This window comes from Leucoraja erinacea, chromosome 2 (genome assembly GCF_028641065.1).
Source record: "Leucoraja erinacea ecotype New England chromosome 2, Leri_hhj_1, whole genome shotgun sequence".
Classification (NCBI taxonomy): Eukaryota; Metazoa; Chordata; class Chondrichthyes; order Rajiformes; family Rajidae; genus Leucoraja; species Leucoraja erinaceus.
Window position 1 is genome coordinate 75,459,681 of NC_073378.1, and position 26,737 is coordinate 75,486,417.

General features: G+C 45.0%; 1 protein-coding gene across 1 annotated transcript in view; it reads left to right on the top strand.

The window, feature by feature from the left end:
• The first annotated feature begins 5,935 nt into the window (after positions 1–5,935).
• Positions 5,936–26,737, top strand: part of LOC129711278 (progressive ankylosis protein homolog B-like) — a 101,265-nt gene continuing 80,463 nt past the window's right edge. The window contains exon 1 of the mRNA XM_055658823.1: positions 5,936–6,092. Within this exon, the coding sequence (XP_055514798.1) occupies positions 5,994–6,092 (99 nt within the window). The 5' untranslated portion in view covers positions 5,936–5,993. The remainder of the gene's footprint in view (positions 6,093–26,737) is intronic.

The window sequence follows — 26,737 nt, forward strand, 5'->3', positions numbered from 1 at the left end:
CTTGTCAATTCTTCCCTTCCCTCCCGCACCACCCCCACCCCGGGCACTTTCCGTTGCAACCGCAAGAAATGCAACACCTGTCCCTTTACCTCCCCCCTTGACTCCATTCAAGGACCCAAGCAGTCGTTCCAGGTGCGACAGAGGTTCACCTGTATCTCCTCCAACCTCATCTACTGCATCCGCTGCTCTAGATGTCAGCTGATCTACATCGGTGGGACTAAGCGGAGGCTGGGCGATCGTTTCGTCGAACACCTCCGCTCAGTCTGCAAGAACCTACCTGACCTCCCGGTGACTCAGCACTTCAACTCCCCCTCCCATTCCCAATCTGACCTCTCTGTCCTGGGTCTCCTCCATTGCCAGAGTGAGCAACACCGGAAATTGGAGGAACAGCAGCTTATATTCCGCTTGGGGAGCCTGCATCCGGCGGGCATGAACATTGAATTCTCCCAATTTTGTTAGCCCTTGCTGTCTCCTCCCCTTCCTTAGCCCTCGAGCTGTCTCCTCCCATCCCCCAGCCCTCGGGCTCCTCCTCCTCCCTTTTTCCTTCCTTCTCCCCGCCACCCCCTATCAGCCTGAAGAAGGGTTTCGGCCCGAAACGTTACCTATCTCCTTCGCTCCATAGATGCTGCTGCACCCGCTGAGTTTCTCCAGCATTTTTGTGTACCTTATATAAAATGTAACGTTAGTTCTTCAGATTTTGACAATGCATACATTTGCACTAGTGACATGAAGTACAATAAAGTATATCAACAAAACTAATGGTGGTGAATACTGCAGTGAATAGCAGCAGGCTTGTTGCTGGGGAAGAACAGTATCTGATGAACCAGTTCAAAGAACAGTAAAATCAGCATTTAGGATTTATAATGTTAATAACAAAAGCTCACTGAATTCCCTGTGTGTTATCTCAAGCAGCATGGTACTCCTTTGTACTCAATTTAAAAGTAAAATGGCTGCATTTTACATTATAAAATAGCATGCCTACGTTAGAAATTAATGTCAACATAGCTGAAAGATGGTCTAATAATTTTTCAGGTTCTTGTTTAATCCTTCGATCAAATGTACAAACTGCATCTTGTTTGGAATAACAGGTAAACTTTGGACCTTCCCACAGCCATGCATTATTTAAATGTCCTTACATCATTTCTATTGTAGATTGACATAGATGACTGTAAATTCTAATGAGACAGATACAAGAAGAACTTAGCTTTTAATCATTTAGAATTTCCTATATTCTAATGTAAATGAGGCAATGTTTCCAATTCTATGCTGTGAATATTGCTTTGAATATTGACTTCAATTTAGATTGTGTCCCCAGCCCAGTCTCCACATTTCCTAATTATCTTCAACTGCAAGACATCTATCAAACAAACACACAAGAGATTGCAGAAACTGGAAAAACGAACTGCTGAGGGCACTCAGCCTGTGAGGCAGCATCTGTGGAGAGAAATGTGGACAGATGGCTTTTTGAGTCGAGACCCTTTAGGAGAACCTCTTCAAAGTCTTCCATTCAATCCCCTCCACACATGCTGCCTGGACCACTGAGTTCCTGCAGCAATTTGTTTTTGCTCGACACACTCAGCTTGGAAGATACACAACGTTGGGATTAATGGTAAAGGCAGATAGGAAAGTCGCATTTCAGAGACTTCTGGATAGGCACTTGAATATTTAGGGAATGGAGATAAATGGATTATGTGCAGGCAGATAAGAGTTGGTCGTGGCATCATTTTTGACACAGACATTGGGGGCCGAAGAATCTGTTCCTGTGCTGTACTGTTCTATTGAACAGCATCATCAAGGACCCACATCATCCTGGCCACACACTCATCTCCCCGCTGCCATCAGCTAGAAGGTACAGGAGCCTGAAGTCTGCAACATCCAGGTTCAGGAACAGCTTCTTCCCCACAGCCATCAGACTATTAAACACAAATTCAAACAAACTCTGAACTATAACAGCCTATTGCATTGCAGGGGGTGAGGTGAAGAGAGGGGGGAGAGGTGGGGAGCAGGGAGGATGGAGGGAAGGGGTAGAGCAGTGTGGAGGGGAGAGAGAGAGAGGGGGAGAGAGAGGGGGAGAGGGAGGGGGGGAGAGAGGGGGGGGGAGGGGGAGGGGGAGAGAGAGAGGGGGAGAGAGGGGGGGGGGGGGGGGGGGAGAGGGGGGGAGGGGGGAGAGAGAGGGGGGGAGAGGTGAGGGAGAGAGAGAGAGGAGGGGAGAGAGAGAGAGTGCCTTTTTATTTCAACCCAAACCCCCCAAACAACCATTTGCAGACAATGCCTTTTTACTTCAAACCAACCATATTTTCATTTTCAAACCACATTAAGGGCACTCACAGTTGAATAGACATGTGTTCAGTGTTATTCAGAGCTCAGAGAGACGTGACCTCCATCTTGCAGAGACTGAGTGAGATACACCACTTCCTGGTTTTATAGTACCACCCCCTCCCTCCAGCAGGGGCAGCAGAGAGAATGGTGATTTTAAAAAAAAACATTAATATGTCTCTGATATTTCATCGATGGGAAAATCCCTCTGGTCCAGGAAGGCAGATTTGGGCTCTGAGCAAGGTGGCCAAAAATGACGGCCGTAGGTGGCGGCGTTCTCTTGGAAATCGCAGCACAGATGGCCAAAAGTGGTCAAGATCAAACTTTTAGTAATATAGATGGTATATGGACACACTGATCTGTATTTATGCCTACAATATTCTGTTGTGCTGCATCAACCAAGAATTTCATTGCCCTATCTGGGTCACATGACAATAAACTCTGTCTTGTCCTGTCTTGTCAGATCATCCACCAACCCAAGGAATGCCAAAAATCCAAATTATCTGAGTGGTGTCATTTCTCCTCATCCCCTTCCAACACGCTGCTCTAAGACACTAATTCTCCAGTCGGGAGAAACTGCCTTTCATATCTATCAAGCTCAATGAAGCTATTGTGTCGATGTTGAGAGGGAGCCCATGGTGGTGGGTGTATGGAACGAGCAACCAGAGGAGGTAGCTGAGGCAGCTATTATAACAACATTTAAAAGGCATTTGAACAGGTACATGGAGAGAAAAGGTTTAGAGGGACAGGACCAAACGTGGGCAGGTGGAATTAGTAAAATTGGGACAGCTTGGCCGGTATATTGGGCTGAGCCTGTTTCCGTGCTGTATGATTCTATGACTATAGTAATTCACACATGTTCACACTTTATAGGAGTAGAATTAGGCCATTTGGCACCGAGTCCACTACGCCATTCAATCATGGCAGATCTCTGCCTCCAAATCCCATTACCTGCCTTTTACCCGTAACTCTTCACACCCGTTCTAATCAAGAATTTGTCTATCTCTGCCTTAAAAATATCCACTGACTTGGCCTCCACAGCCCCAATGAGTTTAACAAATTAACTACCATCCTCACCTCCTTTCTAAAAGAGCGCCCTTTAATTCTGAGGCTATGACCTCTGGTCCTAGACTCTCCCATCAATGGAAACATCCTTTCCACATATATTCTTTGCCTTTCATTATTCTGTAAGTTTCAATGAGGTCTTCCCTCAACCTTTTAAACTCAAGGAGTAGAGGCCCAGTGAACCACTTTTTCACACAGAGAGTTGTGAGTCTGTGGAATTCTCTGCCTCAGAGGACGGTAGAGGCCAGTTCTCTGGATACTTTCAAGAGAGAGCTCGATAGGGCTCTTGAAGATAGCGGAGTCAGAGGTTATGGGGAGAAGGCAGAAACTGATTATGGATGATCAGCCATGATCACATTGTATGGCGATGCTGGCTTGAGGGACCGAATGGCCTACTCCTGCACCTATTGTCTATTGCTGTCAAACGCTCATCATATGCTAAGCCACTCATTCGTGGAATCATTCTAGTAAGCCTCCTCCTGGACCCTCTCCAGAGCCAGCACATCCTTCCTCGATATGGGGTCCAAATTTACTCACAGTACTCCAAATGCGGCCTGACCAGCACCTTATAGAGCCTCAGCATTACATTTCAGTTTTTGTATTCCAGTCCTCTTGATATAAATGCTAGCATTGAAATTACCTTCCTTACTACCGATTCAACATGCAAATTAACTTTTTGGGAGTCCTGCACCAGCACTCCCAAGTCTCTTTGCAACAATTTCTGGATTGTCTCTCCATTTAGAAAATAACCTATATCTTTATTCTTATTACCAAAATGCACGACTCCACACTTTGCTATACTGAATTTCATCTGCCACCTCTCTACCCACTCTCCTAACCTGCCCAAGTTCTTCTGCAGAGTCCTTCAACACTGCCTGCCCCTCCACCTATCTTAGCATCATCAGCAAACTTGGCTACAAAGCCTTCAATCCCCTTTCCAAATCATAGAAACATAGAAAATAAGTGTGTAGGCCCTTCGAGCCAGCACCGCCATTCAATATGATCATGGCTGATCATCCGCAATAAGTACCTCGTTCCTGCTCTTTCACCATATCCCTTGATTCCGTTAGCCCAAAGAGCTATATCTAACTCTTGAAAACATCCAGTGAATTGGCCTCCATTGCCTTCTGTGGTAGAGACTTCCACAGATTCACAATTCTGTGTGAAAAAGTGTTTCCTCATCTCAGTCCTAAATGGCCTACACCTTATTTTTAAACTGGTTCTGGACTCCCAAAACATCTGGAACATTTTTCCTGCATCTAGCCTGTCCAATCCATTAAGAATTGTATATGTTTCTATATGATCCCCTCTCATTCTTCTAAATTCCAGTACAAGCCAGGTCGACCTATTCTTTTATCATACGTCAATCCCACCACCCCGGGAATTAACCTTGTGAACCTACGCCGCACTTCTTCAATAGCAATAATGTCCTTCCTCAAATTAGAGAACCAAAACTGCACCCAATACTCCAGGTGCGGTCTCACCAGGGCCGTGTACAACTGCAGTATGACCTCCTTGCTCCTCAAATCCTCTTGCAACATAGGCCTACATGTCATTAGCTTTCTTCACTGCCTGCTCAGTGGGACAGGGAGCATCTCTGGTAAGAAGGACTGGGTGACGTTTCGGGTCAAAACCCTTCTTCAGACTGAAGTCAGGGAAGAGGGAGATGCCTAGATAAGGAAGTGTAAAGTGTGAAAACTGGACAAAGGGGATGGCGAACCTCACCAGTCTGAAGAAGGGTGTCGACCCGAAACGACCCCCCATTCCTTCTCTCCAGTGATGCTGCCTGTCCCGCTGAGTTACTACAGCATTTTGTGTCTAAATTCAGTTTAAACCAGCATCTGCAGTTCCCTCCTCCACACTTGCCAACCCTGCTGCGTGCAGCCCGGCCAGGACAAGACAAGACATCCTCACGGACCCCTAACCTGCGACTCTAGTTTTTCAGAGAATATTTCTGAGTAATCTTTCAACCTTTCCCTAAGATGTGTGGGTCATTTCTAAATGAGTCTTGCTTGGTTCATTTCAATCTTTCATTCAGCTATCTGTCTGCACCCCCACGGTTGTTGTGCCCTAAGGCAAGAGGCAATGAGGTGGTGATCCGAGGTTGTGAGTCCGAGCAGCGACCTCCCCTCCTGACCGACGCTGTGGGGAGGGGCTGCTGGGCTGGGCTGGGCTGGGCTCTCGGTGACTCCCCTCCCCTCCCCTCACCCGGCCGCGGTCACAAACACACACACACACACCGATCACCCCGCACTGGTCGGCATGTTGCTGCTGATGCCGCCGGCAGCCCGGTCGGCAGAAGCTTCTGTGCATCGATCACAATTGTTGCTGCCCGCCACTATGCTGTCGACCGCTTGTTTTCGCCCTCTCCTTGTTTACTGCGCCGCACAATGGCAGAAACTTCGGGACCATCGCCTCTTCTAATATTGTGTGGAGGGGGGGAAAAAAGAGAGACCGTCAGCTTTCCTGGTTGGGTCTGTTTGTTATTTTGGCGGAGCTGCCCGCCCTCCTTCTCTCCCCCGCCCCGTGTCCCGTGTCCCGCCCCAGCCCCAGCCCGCCCGCCCGCCTCACGCACCCATCCCCGGGGAGCGAGGAAGCGGGGTGCGGGGACCATGCTCCAACTCGCCGCCTTCCACACCCACTACTGGCCGCTGGTGCGCTTCCTCGTACCCCTGGCCGTCACCAACATCGCTGTGGACCTCGGCGAACAGGTCAGTGGCTTCATTTTGTTTTCATCCTCTCTGCAATGTGTGATGCGCAGCGGGATTAACGCGGCTGATTGAGGGGGTGGAATATGCGGCACCGGGTAACGGACGGGCGGGCGGGGATAGGACATGTTTGGTCTTTGAGCCCGGCCGAGCGGTTTCTGGGGAAGTGCGTTGAGATGGTGTGACCATGATCAGCTGTTCGCCCTCCGTCAGTGGCCCGATGGCCGTGCAGTGCGCTGCTTGCTGTCTGTACCAGTGGCGTTCCTGCTTCATTTCTGCAATGTTGAAGGGCATCGTATTATTAGTTGCACCGCTACACGGGAGGAGGGCTGAGGATGCAGTCAATGCGGCAGGCTTGAAACCAGATCAAGATGCGTGGATGCAAGGGAGGGATGCCGTTCCTTCCTTGCGCCTGTCACCGAGGAGAGCGAGCCCATCACAATTTCAATTAAGAGCCTGTGTTTTATTTGCTTCAAGTGACGAGTTCCACACAGAAGGTCGTGTGTGACCTTCCAATCGCAGCCCTCACTCGTGTTAAGGTTGTCAGTGTTGCCCGTCATTTACTAATCATATGCGGCTTCTCATTGCTAATTTACTAAACGTTTACTTAGTGATACAGATTGTCTCTACAGATTTTTCAATAATGTTAACATCAACTATTTGACGGAGTGTCAAGAGTCACAAGAGCTCTGCAGCACGGAATATGCACAATGTAATGGTATACTCACATTAGCAAAAGATCTGCAGCACAATATGTACAAAGTATATATCTTGCTAAAAATAAGAACCATTTCTATCCATTAAAACACGTTCATTGTTAAATTATTGATTTCTCATTTAATGAACATGTGATTTTTAAGGTCATAGTTAATAAGAAGCTACTGCCCATCCACCCCTCTGTTATAAATATTTAATACATCCAATTCCTCCTTTTTGCCAGACACACTTGTGTTGGTGTGTGTGGGAAAGTAGGTGCATGTCAAAGGCAGATAAATATGTTTGTGAGCTAATGATGCTATTCTGGTTGTGCGATCTGTCAGTAATCAGCATAAAACCACACACACAAGAAATGAGATGTGTGAGGTTTGCCCAGTCTTCATGGCTTTCTGTATCAACATTTTGCTTCAAGAGATCCACCATTGTACCAGTGCCTAAGAATGCCTCTCCAGCCTGCTTGAATGACTACGTCACTTGGTGGCCCTCACCTCGGTAGTCATGAAATGCTTCGAGAGGCTGATCAAGACCTACATCTGCGCTTTCCTCGCACCATGGACCCACTGCAGTTTGCATACCATCCAAACAGATCCACGGATGATGCGGTTTCCCAGGTTTTGCACACCACTCTCTCTCATCTTGACAGCCAGAGGGGGGGGCTATGTTAGAATGCTGTTTATTGATTTCGGTTCAGCTTTCAACACCATAGTCCCCACCAGACTTGCTGAGAAGCTGTTGGAATTGGGACTGAACACTCCCCTGTGTGCCTGGGTCCTGGACTTTCTTACCGCCAGGCCCAAAGTGGTCAAGATGGGGAGAATACATCCAACCTCCTGTGTCCTCAGCCCCCTACTGTACTCCCTGTATACACATGACTGTGTGGCCAGGTTCAGCTCCAACTCCATCATCAAGTTTGCTGATGACAGTGTGGTGGTGGGCCTGATCTCCAATAACAATAAGAAGGCCTACCGGGAGGAGGTGGCTGATCTGGCACTCTGGTGTCAGAACAACAGCTTCCTCTTGAATGTCACTAAAACTAAGGAGCTGATTGTGGACTTTAGAAGAGCACAACAACTGAGGACGTACACGCCACTGGGGATAAATGGGACTACTGTGGATAGGGTGAGCAGCTTTAAATACCTGGGAGTCCACATCACTGAGGATCTGACATGGACAACACACACTGCTGCACTGGTGAGAAAGGCAAGGCCGCGCCTTTACCACCTCAGGCAGCTGAGGAAATTCAGAGTCTCGCTGAGGACCCTTCAATCCTTCTACTCTGGTGCTGTAGAAAGCATCTTGTTCGGAAACATCTCAATCCTGTTTGGGAACAGCTCTGCCCAGGACAGGAAGGCTCTGCAGAGAGTAGTGTTCGGCCGAACGCACCATGGGAACTACGCTCACCCCCTTGCAGGACCTATACACCAGGAGGTGCAGATCCAGAGCCAGCAAGATAATGAAGGATCCCTGCCACCACAGCAACAGACTGGTCAGGCAAGCACCTCCGCTGCCAGGCTGCAAAAGCAGAGAGGATGAGACGGAGTTTTCTTCCCCCATCAGGACTGTAAACTTTAATCTCACCAGTGACTAATTTACTGCTGTGCCTTTTTTTTATGTGACAAATAAAGTTGACTTGACTTGACTTGACATGTCTGCTGCAGCTTACATCTACAAACTTATCCAGAAATAATTTTAGCTTTCCAATTACTGACTTTTGTCTTTTACCATTTATGCATATTTGTACTGCACCCCCTTTAGATCATGGACCTGTGCTCTGGAAATAGCCTTCCAGAATATTTCCATTTTTTACATTAAATCCACTTTCAAATGGACACCTCCCTTAATTATTGTTTATTACTTATTTACCCTGTCCACTTCTCTTTGGCAACGTGGCTATGGATTTGCGGCAGGAACGTAACTATATATATATATCATTTTGAAAATTAAATTAAAATGATCTGTTCTGGTTGACCACATTGAGTACTTCAATGGGGTGATTAGTAGAGAAGGTCAAAAAACATCTCAATGGATGTATTTTAATTGAAGTGGATAAGACTGATCTCTGCCTTTGTCCTAATCTTAGTAATCCTGTGTTTATTTTTATATGGCCATTAACGACACAACTATTTTGGCTATGCCAAAGTCTAATTATAACTTGGAATGCAGTCCTGCCTTTGGAGGAACAAAAAGCCACTCGGGAGGCTCTGACCAAGGTGTCTCTTTCAAAAGAAATAGTGGGTGAATGTTAGTAAATATTGCAACTTTGGTCTTCATGTACATACACCAGGAATGTTACGCAGAGGACAAAAATCTTAATTGTGACTTTTGAACATTTTGCACATTTAGCATTGCAAATGGTTCCAAACATATTACTTGTTCTATCTTATTATACATCTGCTATTTCACTGAATGGATTCCTTATTTTGTTGTCTGATGCACACACTGCATCACTTGTTAAAATATAGGTCTGATTAACATTGCTGTAGTGAGCTTGATCTTAAGTAATAACTAGACTAATCACACGGGAGGCCTGTTCCCCCAACGCAACTCGTTCCCCAACCCAATATTACACCACTCACCCATAGCCCCCAACTGTGCAGGCGTGGCTCATTTCCCCTCATCCCCAGCACTCTCTCCCCCTCCTCTTCACCCTCCCACTTCTTTCCCCTCTACTCCTCCCCTCCCCCAATCCACGCTGACTGGAAACTGTGCCGACCGAAGCCGTGCCAGGCAACGTCGGTTCCACCGGTGACTGACAGCGGATGCGGTCAATCATTGTGGCGATGGTGCAGGAAGATGCATCGCCGTCCCCGCAATGACTGACAGGAGAGGAGACCAATCTGCGCATGCATGATTTTTAAGATTTTTAAACCTTAATACCTTTTAAAATATACCACCATATATAGATAGATTGTGGCGCTTCAGTTTTTTGACATAAAATAGTTATTTCAGCACTCATTGCCTGTTGAGTCCAATAGGTCTATTATTATTTGTGTTCCTCATGGGTTCCCTCTCAACATCTTCCTTTCTCCTCTGGTTGCTTCTGGTTTTTTTCCAGTGAGCATATATTTCCTCTTAGGTGCATTAACGCATTTTGTTTCAGCTACTTGTGGTAGTAAGTTACATATTCTAACCATTATACAGCGAACAAAATCATCCCTATTATTCATATTGTATTATTAGTGATGTCTGTCAATGGTCTCCTATTCCAGGCTTTTCGACATACACATACATTTTCTTCCTGAACCCATTCCTATAAAAATTATCTATACTTTTAAATACTCTGTCACATCATCTTTGTCCAGGAAAGGAACACCATTCTGCGCAATTTTTCCTGATAGTTATCACCTCGCTGTTTTGATATCATCTTTATAGGTCTTTTTGTGCATCCGTGTCAGTAACTTTTTTATGACACATACAACAGAACTATATGCAGTTAGATGCTTCTGACATTGCATCCCTGAAGTGCCAATTACTTTGGTTCAGCAATCAAAATACAGTAGACCAGGGCCACGGTAGAGTTATAGGTATGAGACCGTTACCAATATATCAGATTTGGTTTATTGTCATGGGTACCGAGGTACAGTGAAAAGCTTTGTTGCATGCTAACCAGTCAGTGGAAAGACAATACATGATTTAGCGATGTTACAAAACTTACCTTCAGCGGCACTGTAGTTCTGCCACTGGCCGTGTGTGTTAGTTTGGCGCCTTTCATGGGGGGGGGCGGGATTAAAATGCCATTTGTACTGCTTATCGGAGGCGGACTTCCTCGGGCTGCAAGCTGCTGAAGAAAAATCGATGTGGCGACGGGCCACAATGCACAAATCGGCAGACAATGTGGGTAAAATCGTGCCCACCCTCACCCTGATGGCCTCCTTTGTGTGTGACTGCATCAGGCGGAGTGTAGAGCCAAGGCACGTGGGCACCAAGTGTCACTACCTGCTGATGTTCTACCTGTCCCTGGTTTTGCGAAGGATGGGCCTGGCGCAGATGCCACGTAGTGTGCCAGTCAGCTGGACATTGTAGCACCATCTGTCAATCATGGAAAGGTTCTTCCGGACCAACACCTTTGACCACAAGTCCATCGGGTAGTGGTCAGCACGGAACGTCCTGCAGGGAAATGACTCCATGGATCCGGTGGCGTTGTTCCCAGAGTAGACTGCCCAACTTGTCTGGTGAAATGCCTCATTGCCAGAACTCACCAACAAGCACCAAGACATGGCTTGGCTGGTGGTAAGGGGAGCCCTCCCAGTCAGATCCTTCCTGCACCGTTAGAACCTCACTACCAGCACACACTGCCCTCGGGACGGCTGCTATAGAGAGGAGACGGTTGCCCAACTCTTCGCAGAGTGTGAATTTGCAAAGTGAGACTGGAGAGGTTTTCAAGGTTCCCTGTCACGGTTTATTCCGAACAGCTCCGTCACAGAGCACTCTGTGATTTACGGACGGTTCCCTGGGACGCATTCAGAGACTGACATTGAGTGCTGCTGGAAGGTCATCAACTCGGTGAAAGAAGCTCTTTGGTCTGCCCGAGCATTGTTAACCACCCAGCAGCACGTGATGTCCATTGGGTAAATTTGCCAACTGGCCCGCTGCTGAGGGACGCACTGAAGCTCGGTGCAGCCAACGCCAAGGCTCGGTGGGGGAGGACCACAGTCTAGGGTCCTTCCGCTGCTGGACATGGGTGGTAGGGTGTGGTGGAGACGCCTCTCAAAGGGAAGGGATTCCACACCAGTGAGCCACTTGAGTGGCAAGGACGAGGGATAAATTTGTGAAATTTGAGCATGTATGTAACAGTATTGAAGGTTTGGTGTAGCCTCCAAAAATGTCGGATGAATGTTTTGCACGGTTCATGTATTGTATATATTACCTGAATAAAGTCTTATTTTCGAAAAAAAATTGCGAACTGAACAGAGGTGTTGTGCGAAGTGATCGTCAAGCCTACGCTTGGTCTCACCGATTGCCACTAGGGGCGCCGCATTGAAGGCGCCTCTGCCTACAGTCTGTCCGTTTTTTCCCATTTTTTTAAATTTTAGTTTGTCTAAACAGTTTTGTTTTGGGGATTCTTTAGCTTTTCTATGTGGGGGAGGGGGGTAGGGTAAGGAGGAAACCACTTCCCAGTCGCTTCCGGGCGAGGATACGGCTATTTCTCCAAGTCGCGTCCTCGCCCCCCCCCCTCCTCGCGGCCTACCACTGGATCGGAGCGGTCTTTTGTACCAGAGACTGGGGACCGGACCAGAGCTTCGGCAGCGGCGGCGTGGCCCTGGATTCACCGCGGAGCGGGCGATGCCTACCTGGATCGACGTTTGGAGCTCCGGAGCGTTGGGCCTGTTGCTCCAACATTGCGGGGTTGTGGTTTAAGGAACGCACAGCGCTGGAGGCACTGACCGACATCGCGGACTGCTGGGGCCTTTTGCTGAGGGCTGCCAGCGTTGCATCTCCGCCCAGCGGGCCGTCGGGAGCTGTGGACTCCGGTCGGAAGCGGTCGATTTGCCGATTTGGAGGTCCAAGCCGCTGAGGTTGGCCTCCCGTTCCGACGTCGGAGCTCCAACATCCCGGCGAGGGGGCCTGAGCGGCGGGCTGCCCATAGCGGCAACTGCGGAGGGCTCCGGAGGCCCCGACCACTGGGGAACATCAGAGGAAGATGAATAACTTTGGTGCCTTCCCTCACAGTGGGAATCTTTTGATTTTGCTATATGGGGATGTTTTATGTTGAACTCTATCGTGTGTTGTGTTCTTTATTTTAGTGTATGGCTGTATGGTGATCACATTTCACTGTGCCAACTGGCACATGTGACAATTAAATGTATCTTGTAGAGAAGTTAGCATTTTCTCTGGCATTTTCGTCTACCTTCGATTTTTCCAGCATCCGCAGTTCTTTCTTAAACATTTTGTCTACAATGTTTATATACTTTTAGCGAATGTTTGGTAAATTAGCACAAAATATGTGTACCTATATGCTTTATGCTTTTATGTTTCCGATGGTAGAACATTAGTTGCAGTAAAATTGCACTGAGTCACATCAATAGCAAATCCACAGCCTAGTTCTGTTATAAACCCCATTCTTGGGTGTACACCAAGAGCATGCACTGCACTATGAGATATCACCTCACTATCTGAATGAAAGTGGAACACAATCAGTGGTCGGCTGTACTTTAAACGGTTGTGCAATTACCAGTCGTGGAATACATGCTGTCAACACATGGTTGACATTTGCAAGCATGTAAATTATTAAAAACAAACTGCTCATGTCACTGTAAACTGTGCAATTATACCTGGAACATTGTTGACTTAAACAACCAATATTTGTTGTTTTTATATCTGCTAACATTTTCCAGATCCTTGTGTTTTTGTTAGGCTACAAAGTGTTGACAAAATTAAATGTTTTATTATTAACCCTTAACAAAATTGTTGAAATGATTTGTGAAGAGTACTCTAATGTTATTTATAAACCGTAATTAAGTGCTTTTTTAAAAACTTCCTTGGCATGTGGGCATAACTGACATGATCAGCATTTATTGCCTGATTGAATTTCCATCAAGTAGCTGGGTCGCCACCATGAAATGCAGAAATCCTCATGATATAGATTGCACAATTTCCTCAGTATTGTGGAATAACAAGTTCCAGGATTTAAACTAACACTGATGAAGTAGTTTGAAGATATTAAGTTACTTGGAAAGGGTAGGTTGTGGAGCTTCTGTGTGGTTATTTCTGAGAAATGAAAGTGTGGAATGTACTTCTGAAGAAGCATTAGCATGTTACAAACTAGAAACAGAGAAAATAGGTGCTGGTGTAGGTCATTCGGCCCTTTGAGCCAACACTGCCATTCAATATGATCATGGCTGATCATCCAAAATCAGAACCCCGTTCCTGCTTTCTCTCCATATCCCTTGATTCTGTGAGCCTTATATCCAACTCTCGCTTGAATACATCCAGTGAATTGGCCTCCACTGCCTTCTGTGGCAGCAAATTCCACAAATTCACAACTCTCTGGGTGAAAAGGTTTTTCCTCATCTCAGTCCTAAATGGCCTGTGAACTGTGAGTTCTGGACTCCCCCAACATCGGGAACATTTTTCTTGCAACTAGCCTGTCCAATCCCATAAGAATTTTAATATGTTTTGATAAGATATCCTCTCATCCTTCTAAATTCCAGTCAATATAAGCCCTGTCGACACATTCTTTCATCATACTGTTTGTCACAATGTGACTTTTAGTTACTACACACTGGTATGATATGATATGCCATTTATTGTCACTATACATGTACAGTGAAACTGAAAGCTGCTCGTACTCAGTGCATACATACAATTTTACACAAAAAACAAGAAACAGAAAAACAAAACAGAAGGGAGATGGGGGGGGGGGGGGAATAGGTGCACAAATTCTACGGCGCTACATACATATATACATATATACAGATGGAAGTCCGTGTTGGGCGGTGTAGTCAGTGCATGTGTGGATTTGAATTTATGGTAGATATAATTCTCGGGAAGCAGCTATTCCTGAGTCTGTTTGTCCTGGATTTGATGCACCTATAGCGCCTTCCAGAGGGCAGCAGGTCGAACAGTCCAAACGCAGGATGGGAGCTGTCTTTGGTGATCTTCTTTGCCCTGCTAAGGCAGCGGGAGGTGTAGATGTCCATCAGGGAGGGGAGAGGGCAACCAATGATCCTCTGCGCTGTCCTGGTTACCCTCTGAAGCCTCTCCCTGTCTGCCATGGTGCAGCTGCCATACCATGCTGTAATGCAGTATGTCAGCAGGCTCTCGATGGACGAGCGGTAGAAGGTCAGCAGCAGGTTAGAGTCCAGGTTGTGCTTCCTGAGGACCCTCAGGAAGTGCAGCCGCTGCTGAGCCTTCTTTGCCAGACTACCTTCTTGGTAGTTCCCTTCAGTGCCATGGATGGATCAAAAGTTAAACAAGCTTACTTGTCTTACTGATATTGAATGTCAGAAGTGCCAGGCAATTGATAAAAGCACTCCAATTTACTGCTGACTTGTAGGGGCTGGAAAGGCTTTGATCAAAAACGTATTTCAGTGGCCACAGTATAACCAGATCTCTGTCCTTCTCTTTTAGTACTGTATTTAGTTGGCTGGTGCGGTTAAGTTTGTGACCAGTGTAAGCTAAATATCATTGTTAGTGTGATGGTGCGGCACCGTTAATTTTGGGAGATGATGATTACCTGGCATTTGTAAAATGTGAATGTTATTTGTGATATATCAACACCAACCCAACTGGTCCTCAGATTATGTTGCACGTGATTATATGAAATTACTTCTTATTTGAGGAGATGTAAAGGAAGCTGAATGCTGTAATCATCAGCAAACATGTCCTCTTTAGAATTTAAAATGGAGGGCTCATTTGTGAAGTAGCTGGAAATGATTGAAGCCAGAACACTGACCTGAAGAATTCCTATGATAACTGAGCTCCAGTTGCGTTCATTGGCCTCCAACCGTTGCAATCCCCACTTGATTAAATATGCTGGGAGATTGCAGGCAGCTGCAAGACTAATAGAGAGTTGTCAAAGTAGGGATTTTAACTTTCCCAATATAGCCATTATGCCAAGGGCTTAGATGGAGTGGAATTTGTCAAATATATTCATAAAAGTTTCCTTCAGCGATATGTAGAGGGCCCTACAAGGAGAGGGCTAAGATTGACCTACTCTTAGAAAATTGGGAAGAGCAAGTGACTGAAGTGTCAGAGCAGGTGAGTATTTGGGGACTAGCGACCATAGTGTATTAGCTTTAAAATAGTTATGGATAAGTACAAGGTGGGCCCACAAGTAAAAGTTCTGAATTGGGACAAGGCCGACTTTGATGGTATTAGACAGAAACTTGTTAAAGTTAATTGGAGTAGGTTAGTTTGCCCACTCTGTTTGAAGGCAAAGAGACTTCTGGCAAGTAGAATGCGTTTAAAAGAGTGATGGTGAGAGTTTAAGGCATGTGTGTTGCTGCTAGATGAAGGGCAAGGATGATAAGAAAAATTGAGGCACTGGTCAGGAAAAAGGAGGTTTGGGCCAGGTATAGGCAGCTGGATCAAGTATTCCTGGAGAGGTTCAGGGCACTAAGGAGCATACTTAAGAAGAAAATCAGGAGGGCACATAAGGGGCAGGAGATAGCTTGTGCAGAGAAAATTAAGGAGAATCCAAAGTACATTAAGGAAAAGAGCATAACTGGCGAGAGAATGGGGCCCCCTCAGAAATCAAAGTGATCATTATGTGTGGAGCCGCAGCAGACAGGTAAGTTCCTCAATGAGCATTTCTCCTATTTTTTTTATGTGGAGAAAGACATGAAGATTAGGGAACTTAGGACAATTAATGGGGATGTCTTGAGGAGAGTTTGTGTTTCAGTTGAGGAATTGCTGGACGTCCTATGGTGTGTAAAGGTAGATAAACCCCTCCGAACTGATTAGATATTTCTGTGGACACTGAAGCGGCAGAAAAGATTGCAAGAGCACTAGGAGGGATATATGAATCATTGTTAGACACGGGTGAGGTGCCAGATGACTGGAACTATCAATAATGTATTGATATGTGTGATTGGATTGTTTGGGGAACCACCCCTATGTAGTTTGGCCCCTCAAGGTTTGTGGACCTATAAAAGGTAGCCCCCAATTAGATCGGTGTCGATCTTCTGGATGAGCGCTTGGGACTGCGTGACCTTTTGGGCAGTGTCTGCATGCATGAGGCTAAAGGGCATGGCCAGGCAGAGACAAGGATTGAACCCGCGGTGGTTAGGTATCGTATTGGGGAATTTATGTTTGTTCTAAAAATAAAGATTTGTTGGTCCAGTGCTTGAATCAGTGTTTTTACTGAACTCGACTAGGGGGATAAGCTTTAGAGGCTGAGAAGGAAATTATGCATTTGGGGAAATCAAACCAGGGCAGGAGCTTCACGGTGAATGGCAAGGCCCTAGGGAATAGAAACATAGAAACATAGAAAATGGGTGCAGGAGTAGGCCACTCGGCCCTTCGAGCCTGCACCGCCATTTGATATGATCATGGCTGATCATCCAACTCAGTATCCCATCCCTGCCTTCTCTCTATACCCCCTGATCCCTTTAGCCACAAGGGCCACATCTAACTCCCTCTTAAATATAGCCAATGAACTGGCTTCAACTATCTTCTGTGGCAGAGAATTCCACAGATTCACCACTTTCTGTGTAAAAAATGATTTCCTCATCTCGGTCCTAAAAGTCTTCCCTCTTATCCTTAAACTGTGACCCCTAGTTCTGGACTTCCCCAACATCGGGAATAATCTTCCTGCATCTAGCCTGTCCAACCCCTTAAGAATTTTGTAAGTTTCTATAAGATCCCCCCTCAGTCTTGGGAATTCCAACGTGTACAAGCCGAGTCTATCCAGTCTTTCCTCATATGAAAGTCCTGCCATCCCAGGAATCAGTCTGGTGAACCTTCTCTGTACTCCCTCTATGGCAAGAATGTCTTTCCTCAGATTAGGAGACCAAAACTGTATGCAATACTCCAGGCGTGATCTCACCAAGACCCTGTACAACTGTATATGATACAGTTGGAATTACGGAAACATGTCTCCAGGGTGACCAAGGCTGGAGCTAAACATACTGGGGAAAAAATATATTTGGGAAGGATAGACAGAAAGGAGGAGAAGGTGGGAGCATTGTTGTTTAAAGAGGAGGTTAATGCAATAGCAAGGAGAGACATTAGCTTTGATGCTGTAAAATCGGTATGGGTAAACTGCAAAATAGCAAAGGGCAGAAAACACTTGTTGGAGTTGTAAACAGACCACCAAACAGCAGTAGGGAGGTTGGGGATAGCATCACACAGGAAATTAGAGATGCGTGTAGCAAAGGTACAGCAGATATCATGGGTGACTTTAATCTATATATAGATTGGGCCAACCAAGTTGGTAGCAGAGCTGAGGAGGAGGATTTCCTGGAATGTATACGGGATGTGTAAGAAGGAACTGCAGATGCTGGTTTAAACTGAAGATAGACACAAAAGTCAGGTCAAGTCTAGTCACTTTTATTTCTATAGGTCATTTACAAAACAACTCTCGTTGGCCAAAGCGCTTTACATTGGGGGAGGTACTAACGTTACACAACAGTGGTTCATAGATTAATTACATAAATACATACATATATCCCTCACTCAGAGGACTTCAAGAAAGGTTTGAAAGTAAAGATGAGTTTTTAGTCTCAACTTAAAGGAGTCGATGGAGGGGGCAGTTCTGATGGGAAGAGGGATGCTGTTCCACAGTCTAGGAACTGCAGCCGCAAAGGCGCGGTCGCCCCTGAGCGTATGCCTAGACCGCGGGATGTTCAGTAACCCCAAGTCGGCCATTCTGAGGGACCTGGAGGTGGTGTGGTGGATAAGCAGACATTTAATGTAGGTGGGGACAAGCCCGTTAAAGGGCTTTGTAAACATAAAGTAGGATCTTGAAATTTTGAAACCGCACAGGTAGCCAGTGGAGAGAGGCCAGGATCGGGGTGATGTGGTCCCTTTTTCGGGCGCCCGTCAGGAGTCTCGCTGCGGCGTTTTGGGCCAGTTGCAGGCGGGACAGGGAAGATTGGCTGATGCCAGTGTAGAGAGAGTTGCAGTAATCTAGATGGGAGGAGATAAATGTGTGGATGATCTTTTCGAGGTCATCAAACTGGAGGAATTGTTTTATTTTAGCTATCATCCGAAGCTGGAAGAAGCTAGCGTCCGAAGCTGGAAGCAGGCAGCATCGCTGGAGAGAAGGAATGGGTGATGTTTCTGGTCTGAAGAAGGGTCTCGACCCAAAACGTCACCCATTCCTTCTCTCCAGAGATGCTGCCTGTCCTGCTGAGTTACTCCAGCTTTTTATGTATACGGTTTTATTAAACCAATATGTAGAAGAACTGACTAGAGGACCGGTCATCCTAGACTGGGTATTGTGTAATGAGGAAGGATTAGTTAGTGATCTTGTTGTAAAAAACCTCTTGGGCAACAGTAACCATAATATGGTAGAATTCTGCATTAGGATGGAAAGTGGCTTGGTTCGGCAATTTGAGCGCCCTGGAGAGGAAAAGACTACAAAAATAGTAAACACTGCCCAGTCCATCATCGGCTCTGACCTTCCTTCCATCAAGGGGATTTATCGCAGTCACTGCCTCAATAAGGCTGCCAGTATCATCAAAGACCCACACCATCCTGGCCACACACTCATCTCCCTGCTACCTTCAGGTAGAAGGTACAGGAGCCTGAAGACTGCAACAACCAGGTTCAGGAATAGCTACTTCCCCACAGCCATCAGGCTATTAAACCTGGCTCGGACAAAACTCTGATTGTTAATAACCCATTTTCTGTTATTTGCACTTTATCTGTTTATATATTCATGTGTGTATATATTTATATTATGGTATATGGACACACTTATCTGTTTTGTAGTAAATGCCTACTATGTTCTGTGTGCTGAAGCAAAGCACGAATTTCATTGTCCTATACAAGGACACATGACAATACACTCACTTGAACTTGAAGTGACATGGTTAATTCAGAGATTAGGGTTGTGAACTTAAAGAAAGGAGACTGAAGGTATGAGACAGGAACTAGCTAGGATAGACGGGCAAATTATACGTAAAGGGTTGGCGAAAGAGATGCAATGGCAAAGGTTGTTCATCATGCCTGTCGAAAAAATAAAACGGGGAAGGCTGTTCATCCGTGGCAAACGAGGGAAATCGGGGATAGTGTTAAATCCAAGGAAAAGGCATATAAATTGGCAAGAGGATGCACCATACCAGAGAACTGGGAGAAATTAAAAACTCAACAGAGGAGGACAAAGGGGTTAATTAACAGAAGGGGAAAAGAGCATGAAAGAAAGCTTGCAGGGAATATAAAAACTGACTAACAGCTTCTTTAGATATGTAAAAAGGAAAAGATTAGTGAAGACAAATGTATGACCCTTACAATCAGGTGAATTTATAATGGGAAATAAAGAAATAGCAGAACAGTTAAACAAATGCTTTGGTTATGTCTTCACTAAGGAAGACACAAACAATTACCAGAAATACTAAGGGACCGAGGATCTAGTGGGAGGGAGGAACTGAAGGGAATCCACCTTAGTCTGGAAATGGTATAAGGTAAACTGTTGGGACTGAAGGCAGATAAATCCCCAGGGCCTGATGGTCTGCATCCCAGAGTACAGGAGGAGGTGGCCCTAGAAATTGTGGATGCATTGGTGATCATTTTCCAACGTTCTATAGACTTTGGATCAGTTCCTGTGCACTGGAGGGGAGCTAATGTAACTCCACTTTTTAAAAAAGGAAGGCGAGAGAAAACGGGGATTTAAAGACATTAGCCTTACATCGGTGGTGGGGAAGATGCTTGAGTCGATTATTAAAGATGTAACAGCGCATTTAGAAAGCAGTGACAGGATCGGTCAAAGTCAGCATAGATTTATGAGGGGGAAATCATGCTTGACTAATCCTCTGGAATTTTTTGAGTATGTGACAAGTAGAATGGATAAGGGAGAGCCAGTGGATGTGGTGTATCTGGACCTTCAAAAAGCTTTTGACGAGGTCCCACACAAGAGATTAGTGTGTAACATTAGAGCAGATGGTATTGGGGGTAGGGTATTGACATGGATAGAGAACTGGTTGGCAGACAGGAAGCAAAGAGTAGGAATTAACTGTCCTTTTCAGAATGGCAAGCAATGATTAGTGGGGACCCCAGTTATTTACAATACATATTTACGATTTAGATGAGGGAATTAAATGTGACATCTCCAAGTTGTGGATGACACAAAGCTGGGTGGCAGTGTGATCTGAGCTATGAGGCTGCATGGTGACTTGGATGTGTTTCGTGAGTGGGCAGATGCATGGCAGATGCACTATTTTTAATGTGGATAAATGTGAGGTTATCCACTTTGGTGGCAAGAACAGGAAGGCAGATTATTATCTGAATGGTGTCAGATTAGGAAAAGGGGAGGTGCAGCGAGACCTGGGTGTGCTTGCACATCAGTCACTGAAAGTAAGCATGCAGATACAGCTGGCAGTGAAGAAAGCTAATGGCATGTTGGCCTTCATTGCGAGAGGATTTGAGATAAAGAGCAAGGAGGTCCGACTGCAGTTGTACAGGGCCCTGGTGAGACCCCGCCTGCAGTATTGTGTGCAATTTTGATCTCCTAATTTGAGGAAGGACAATATTGCTATTGAGGGAGTGCAGCGTACGTTCACCAGGTTAATTCCCGGAATGGCGGGACTGACATATGATGAAAGAATGGGTCGACTAGGCTTGCATTCACTGGAATTTAGGATGAGAGTGGATCTTATAGAAACATATAAAATTCTTAAAGGATTGGACAGGCTAGATGTAGGAAAAATGTTCCCGATGTTGGGGGAGTCCAGAACCATGGGTCACAGTTTAAGAATAAGGGGTAGGCCATTGATATGAGGAAAATTTCTTCAACCAGAGAGTTGTGAATCTGTGGAATTCTCTACCACAGAAGGCAATGGAGGCCAATTCATTGGATGTTTTCAAGAGGGAGTTAGATTTAGCTCTTCGGGCAAAAGGAATCGAGGGATATGGGGAAAAAGCAGGAAACGGGTACTGATGCTGGACGGGTGCTGGACCAGATGGCATCCCAGGGAGAGTATTGCGGGACTGTGCAGACCAGTTAGCGGAGGTTTTTAGCAAAATCTTTAACCTCTCTCTGTTAACGTGCACTGTCCCTAAATGCTTTAAGACTGCTACCATCGTGCCTATACCCAAAAAAACATTCATTACGAGCTTGAATGACTATAGACCTGTTGCTCTCACTTCGACCATGATGAAATGTTTTGAACGGCTGGTCCTGGCCCACATTAAGTCCTCACTCCCATCCACCCTGGATCAGCATCAGTTTGCATATAGAGCTAATAGGTCAACGGAGGATGCCATCAACACAGCTCTACATTCTGCACTGGCACATCTAGAGCGTCCTGGCTCATATGTGCAGATGTTATTTGTAGATTTTAGTTCTGCATTTAATACCATCATCCCCAGCAGAATGGTGGACAAACTGGCTGATTGGGTGTTAATGCAAACACATGTGGATGGATTAAAGACTTTTTAACAGACCGCCCACAGACTGTCAGGATGGGGTCCAATTACTCCCCAGTCCTGACGCTCAGCACAGGAGCGCCACAAGGATGTGTGCTGAGTCCCATCTTGTATACAATATACACTTACGACTGTACACCAACACACAGTACAAACAGGATCATCAAGTTTGCGGACAACACGACTGTGGTGGGACTGATAAACAACAACGACGAGTCTGCCTACAGGGATGAAGTCCAAAAATTGACCATCTGGTGTACCAAAAACAACCTGGTACTAAACCCATCAAAGACAAAAGAACTTGTCATTGACTTCAGGAGGAAGAGGAGAGAGGAACCTGCTCCCTTATACATCAAAGGAGACATGGTGGAGAGAGTCAACGACTTTAAGTTCCTGGGAATAAACATCTCCCAGGACCTCAAATGGCAGATGAACACCGTCACTCTCGTGAAGAAGTCACATCAATGGCTGTATTTCCTAAGGTCTCTACGGAGAGCTAATGTCTCACAGCCGCTGCTGCTGTCCTTCTATCGATGCGACGTGGAAAGTATCCTCACCTATGGAATCCTGGTGTGGTTTGCCAGCTGTACTGTGGCTGAGAGGAGGGCGCTGCAGGGAATTATAAAAACTGCGCAGCGCATTACAAACGCTAACCTGCCCTCCTTGGATGACATATACAAGGCCCGATGCTTGTGCAGGGCCATAAATATCAAGAAGGACACATCCCACCCTGCCAACCACCTTTTTACTCTGCTACCCTCCGGGAGGCGATTCAGGTCTCTGCAGGCTCGCACTGGTAGACTAAAAAATAGTTTCTACCATTGTGCGATAAAAGAGCTCAACTCCAATAGTGAACACTGAGAAGCAAGAAGTAGGAATACCGCTAAATTCATTTAATCTCTTTTAAAAATGTATTTATATTCTACTATTAACTGTACATATGTGCATTGGTGTTGTGTTGTATTTCTTTTAACGGAGGAGAAGCAAATGGAATTTCATTGCTCAGTTTTATGCAATGACAATAAACATATTCTATTCTATTCTATTTTAGATGATCAGCTATATTGAATGGTGGTGCTGGCTAGAAGGGCCAAGTGGCCTACTCCTGCACCTATATTTCTATGTTTCTACATTGATTTACGGCTAGTGCGACAAAATTTAATAAGGACATGTTGGTATCTTTTTTCACTGAGGGTGGTAAATATATAGAAGAAGTTGCCAGAGGAAATAATTGAGGCAGGTACTATAATAGTATTTTAAAAGATACGGACAGTTGGATGGATGGAAAGGTTTAGAGAGATATAAATATAATATAAAATGAGCAAATGGGACAAGCTTAGATGAGGCGTCTGGGTTGGCATGGATGATTTGGGCTGAAGGGCCTGTTTTAGTGCTGTATGACTATTATCCATTGATAGCTGAGTCATGAAGGATTCTTTTTATAACACCACTGGAAATGCTGCTTGGTGCTAAGGGAATTTACTCTGGCCTTGCTCAAGGAATTCAGCTCTTCAGTAATTTTGGGGTTAAGATCATAATAGTCAGAACCAGCATGGATTTGACTGATATAAAGTTGAAAATGTGAGCAGCTCAGTGAGACATGATAGCTCAGTCAATAACATCACTGGCATTCCATCATTTTGCTGCTATTTAACAGTCAGTTGTTGAGGCTGTTATTGCTTGGATGGAATTTTGGTGCATATCTATTCTATTTTTAAATTGTGGTGTGATGATGGTGTCATTTTAATGGAGGTGATTTGAATGCAGCTGTCTGAAGCAGAGGTTCTGCATCATAGTCAAGATGTTATATTGGTTTATTATTGTTACATGTTCCGAGATACAGTGAAACATTTTGTTTGCATGCTATCTAGTCAAATCATACTATACATGAGTACAAACGATTCATACAGTACAACAGGAAGTGCAAAGAGAAAATTGCCAGAGTGTACAATATATTCTGACAGCATTATAGCATTACAGCTACAGAGGGAATGTCCAAGGTCTGCATTGTGGTTGGTTGGAATATCAGGACTACATTCTATCTCATGAGAGGACCACTGAGTCGTCTGATAACAGTGGGGGTGAGTGTATACTAAGTACATTAAAAGGCTGAGAATGCATTTTTGCAGCGCACCAGTTATCCTACTGCCTATCCTCACTGATTGTGGTCTATGAGTCAGGAAGTCAAGGATCCAGTGGCAGAGGGGCCTAACTCTTACTGTAGGTCTAATTGTAAAGGTCACCAATTCCTTGATGGGTTCCCAAAAGTCCCCAATTCTTTGATTAGCTGACCAATGTGCCAAAAGCCTTTTTGACCACCCTATCTACGTGCAACTCCACCTTCAAGGAACCATGCACCTGCACTCCTAGATTTCTCTGCTCCACAACACTCCCCAGAACCTACACCACTCTCCAGAGCCCCACCATTCAATGTGTAGGTTGTGCCTATGTTAGGCTTCCCAAAATGCAACACCTCACATTTCTCTGTATTAAATTCCATCAACCATTCCACAGCCCACCTGGCCAATTGATCAAGACCCTGCTGCAATTATTCACAACCATCATCACTATCAGCAAAACCACCTACTTTGGTATCATCAGCTAACTTGCTAATCTTGCCATGTATGTTCGCATTCAAATCATTGGGATAGTCATGAAAGATCTTGCCTGTTTTCTCAGACCAGCATTGTATGAATCTCTGTATTGGATCTTTATCCTTCTGTGTTTGCTTGTAAACAGGGAGTGGAGGCAAAGGCTGATTATGAATCTCTGTATTGGTAGGTGTCTTTGATCCTTCTGTGATTACTGGAGTTGCAGTTTTGTCTAAATCTGAGGAAGGATTGCCATGGAGTGCAGAAGGCTGACTGATTCCTGGGATCAGACTGTCTTTGAAGAAAGAAAATTTAGAAGTTGGAGGGGATCTTATAGAAACTTACAAATTCTTAAGGGGGTAGGCTGTCTTTGATTGTTGGGTTAGGGAAGTCCAGCAGGGGTCACAGCTTGATCAAGGGGATCCTTTAAAACCGAGATGAGAAGATACGCAGAGAGTGGTGAATCTCTGGAACTCTCCCACAGAGCTCTTGAGGCTGTTCATTGGCTATATTTAAGAGGGAGTTAATTGGCCCTTGTGGCTATCAGGGGGTATGGGAGAAATCAGGTACGGGATTTGGGATGATACATGATCATCATTTCGGTGCAGGCTCGAAGGGCCGAATGGCCTACTCCTGCACCTAGAGGTTTTCTATTAAGTAGATAGAAGTTTTTGTCCCACGCTCTTGATGACCAGTATTGTTGCTAACAAATCTTTGGGATATCATTTCAAGTTATTGTTAGGGGACAAAGTCTTTGCTGCATCCAGTATGTTCTGCTATCTTAGTATGGGAGGTGAAGTCCATCAACCAATAATATTGAACCCTAACCATCTTTATAAGCATTTAAACCTCAAAGATAGGAGGTAAAAAGATGGCCTACCAGGAACCCAAAGGAAATCTTTGGGTACAGATAATGTTCATGATTAAATTATCAAATAGGTGCTTTGTTAATGAACATGGCATTTTATTGAGAGAGTTGTAATGGAGACTAGAGTATTAAAATGTATTGTATGTTATGTTAATAAGTAGTCTTTAATCACTATCTTAAAGTTATTGTTGGATACAGACGAGGTAATGGAGTACTGGAAGGTTGTTAATATTATGCAGTCCCTTTGGGGTCAAGGATGACTTTCTTCTGCATCAGCATAGAGAAGTGGCAGATACTGATTTATTTTAATGTAGAAACATAGAAAAATAGGTTCAGGAGTAGGTCATTCGGCCCTTCGAGACAGCACCGCCATTCAATATGATCATGGCTGATTATCTAAAATCGGTACCCCGTTCCTGCATGTATGGTGGCTATTATACACCAAGCATTATATTGATCAGACTGAGCAAAGTCTTGGTTGAGTGGCAAGGATTTGTATTCTAGTTTATTATCAAAAAAACGGCATTATATAAAAATAAAGTGCAATAACTGAATAACCAAATGAAGCAGTTAAGAGTGAGTGTTCGTGGCAGCACCTCTGGGGAAGCGGCTATGGAGTCTAATAGCAGCAGGGGAGGACATGCAAGAGAAAAGAACCAGGCTCTCTCATGTGGTCCTGGCATTTCAATGTTATTAGTGACAATAATGTTTTTGTTGAAATGGCACGAATTAGTCAAAAGAGCAAATGTGGATCTGTTAAAGGAATTAGCATCAAACCAAAAGACTGGGACATATATATGGTACATTTGCACATTAATAAATTGGACTGTGCCATGCGAATCTCTTATGAAGAAAATTGAATTTTGATGCAAGTTAGGTCAAGGATAAAGAATTACCACGGCAACAAGAAGAAGAAGAAACATAGAAACATAGAAATTAGGTGCAGGGGTAGGCCATTCGGCACTTCGAGCCTGCACCGCCATTCAATATGATCATGGCTGATCATCCAACTCAGTATCCTGTACCTGCCTTCTCTCCATACCCCCTGATCCCCTTAGTCACAAGGGCCACATCTAACTCCCTCTTAAATATAGCCAATGAACTGGCCTCAACTACCCTCTGTGGCAGAGAGTTCCAGAGATTCACCACTCTCTGTGTGAAAAAGGTTCTTCTCATCTCGGTTTTAAAGGATTTCCCCCTTATCCTTAAGATTTCCCCCTTATCCTTAAGAGGGCATAGGTTACATTTAATTACTTTTTCATAGGGAAAGTGGTTTGCAGTATTGTTTGCAAAGACCTTTTTATGTTTTAGGGACAACGTAAACTTGGGTGAGGAGCGGCATTATAATGTCTGCAGATGAATAAAACATGGCAATACAACAGATAATATAGAGCATCACTGTAGACTTTAGGAAAATAAAGACGGAATATGAATATGTGGTG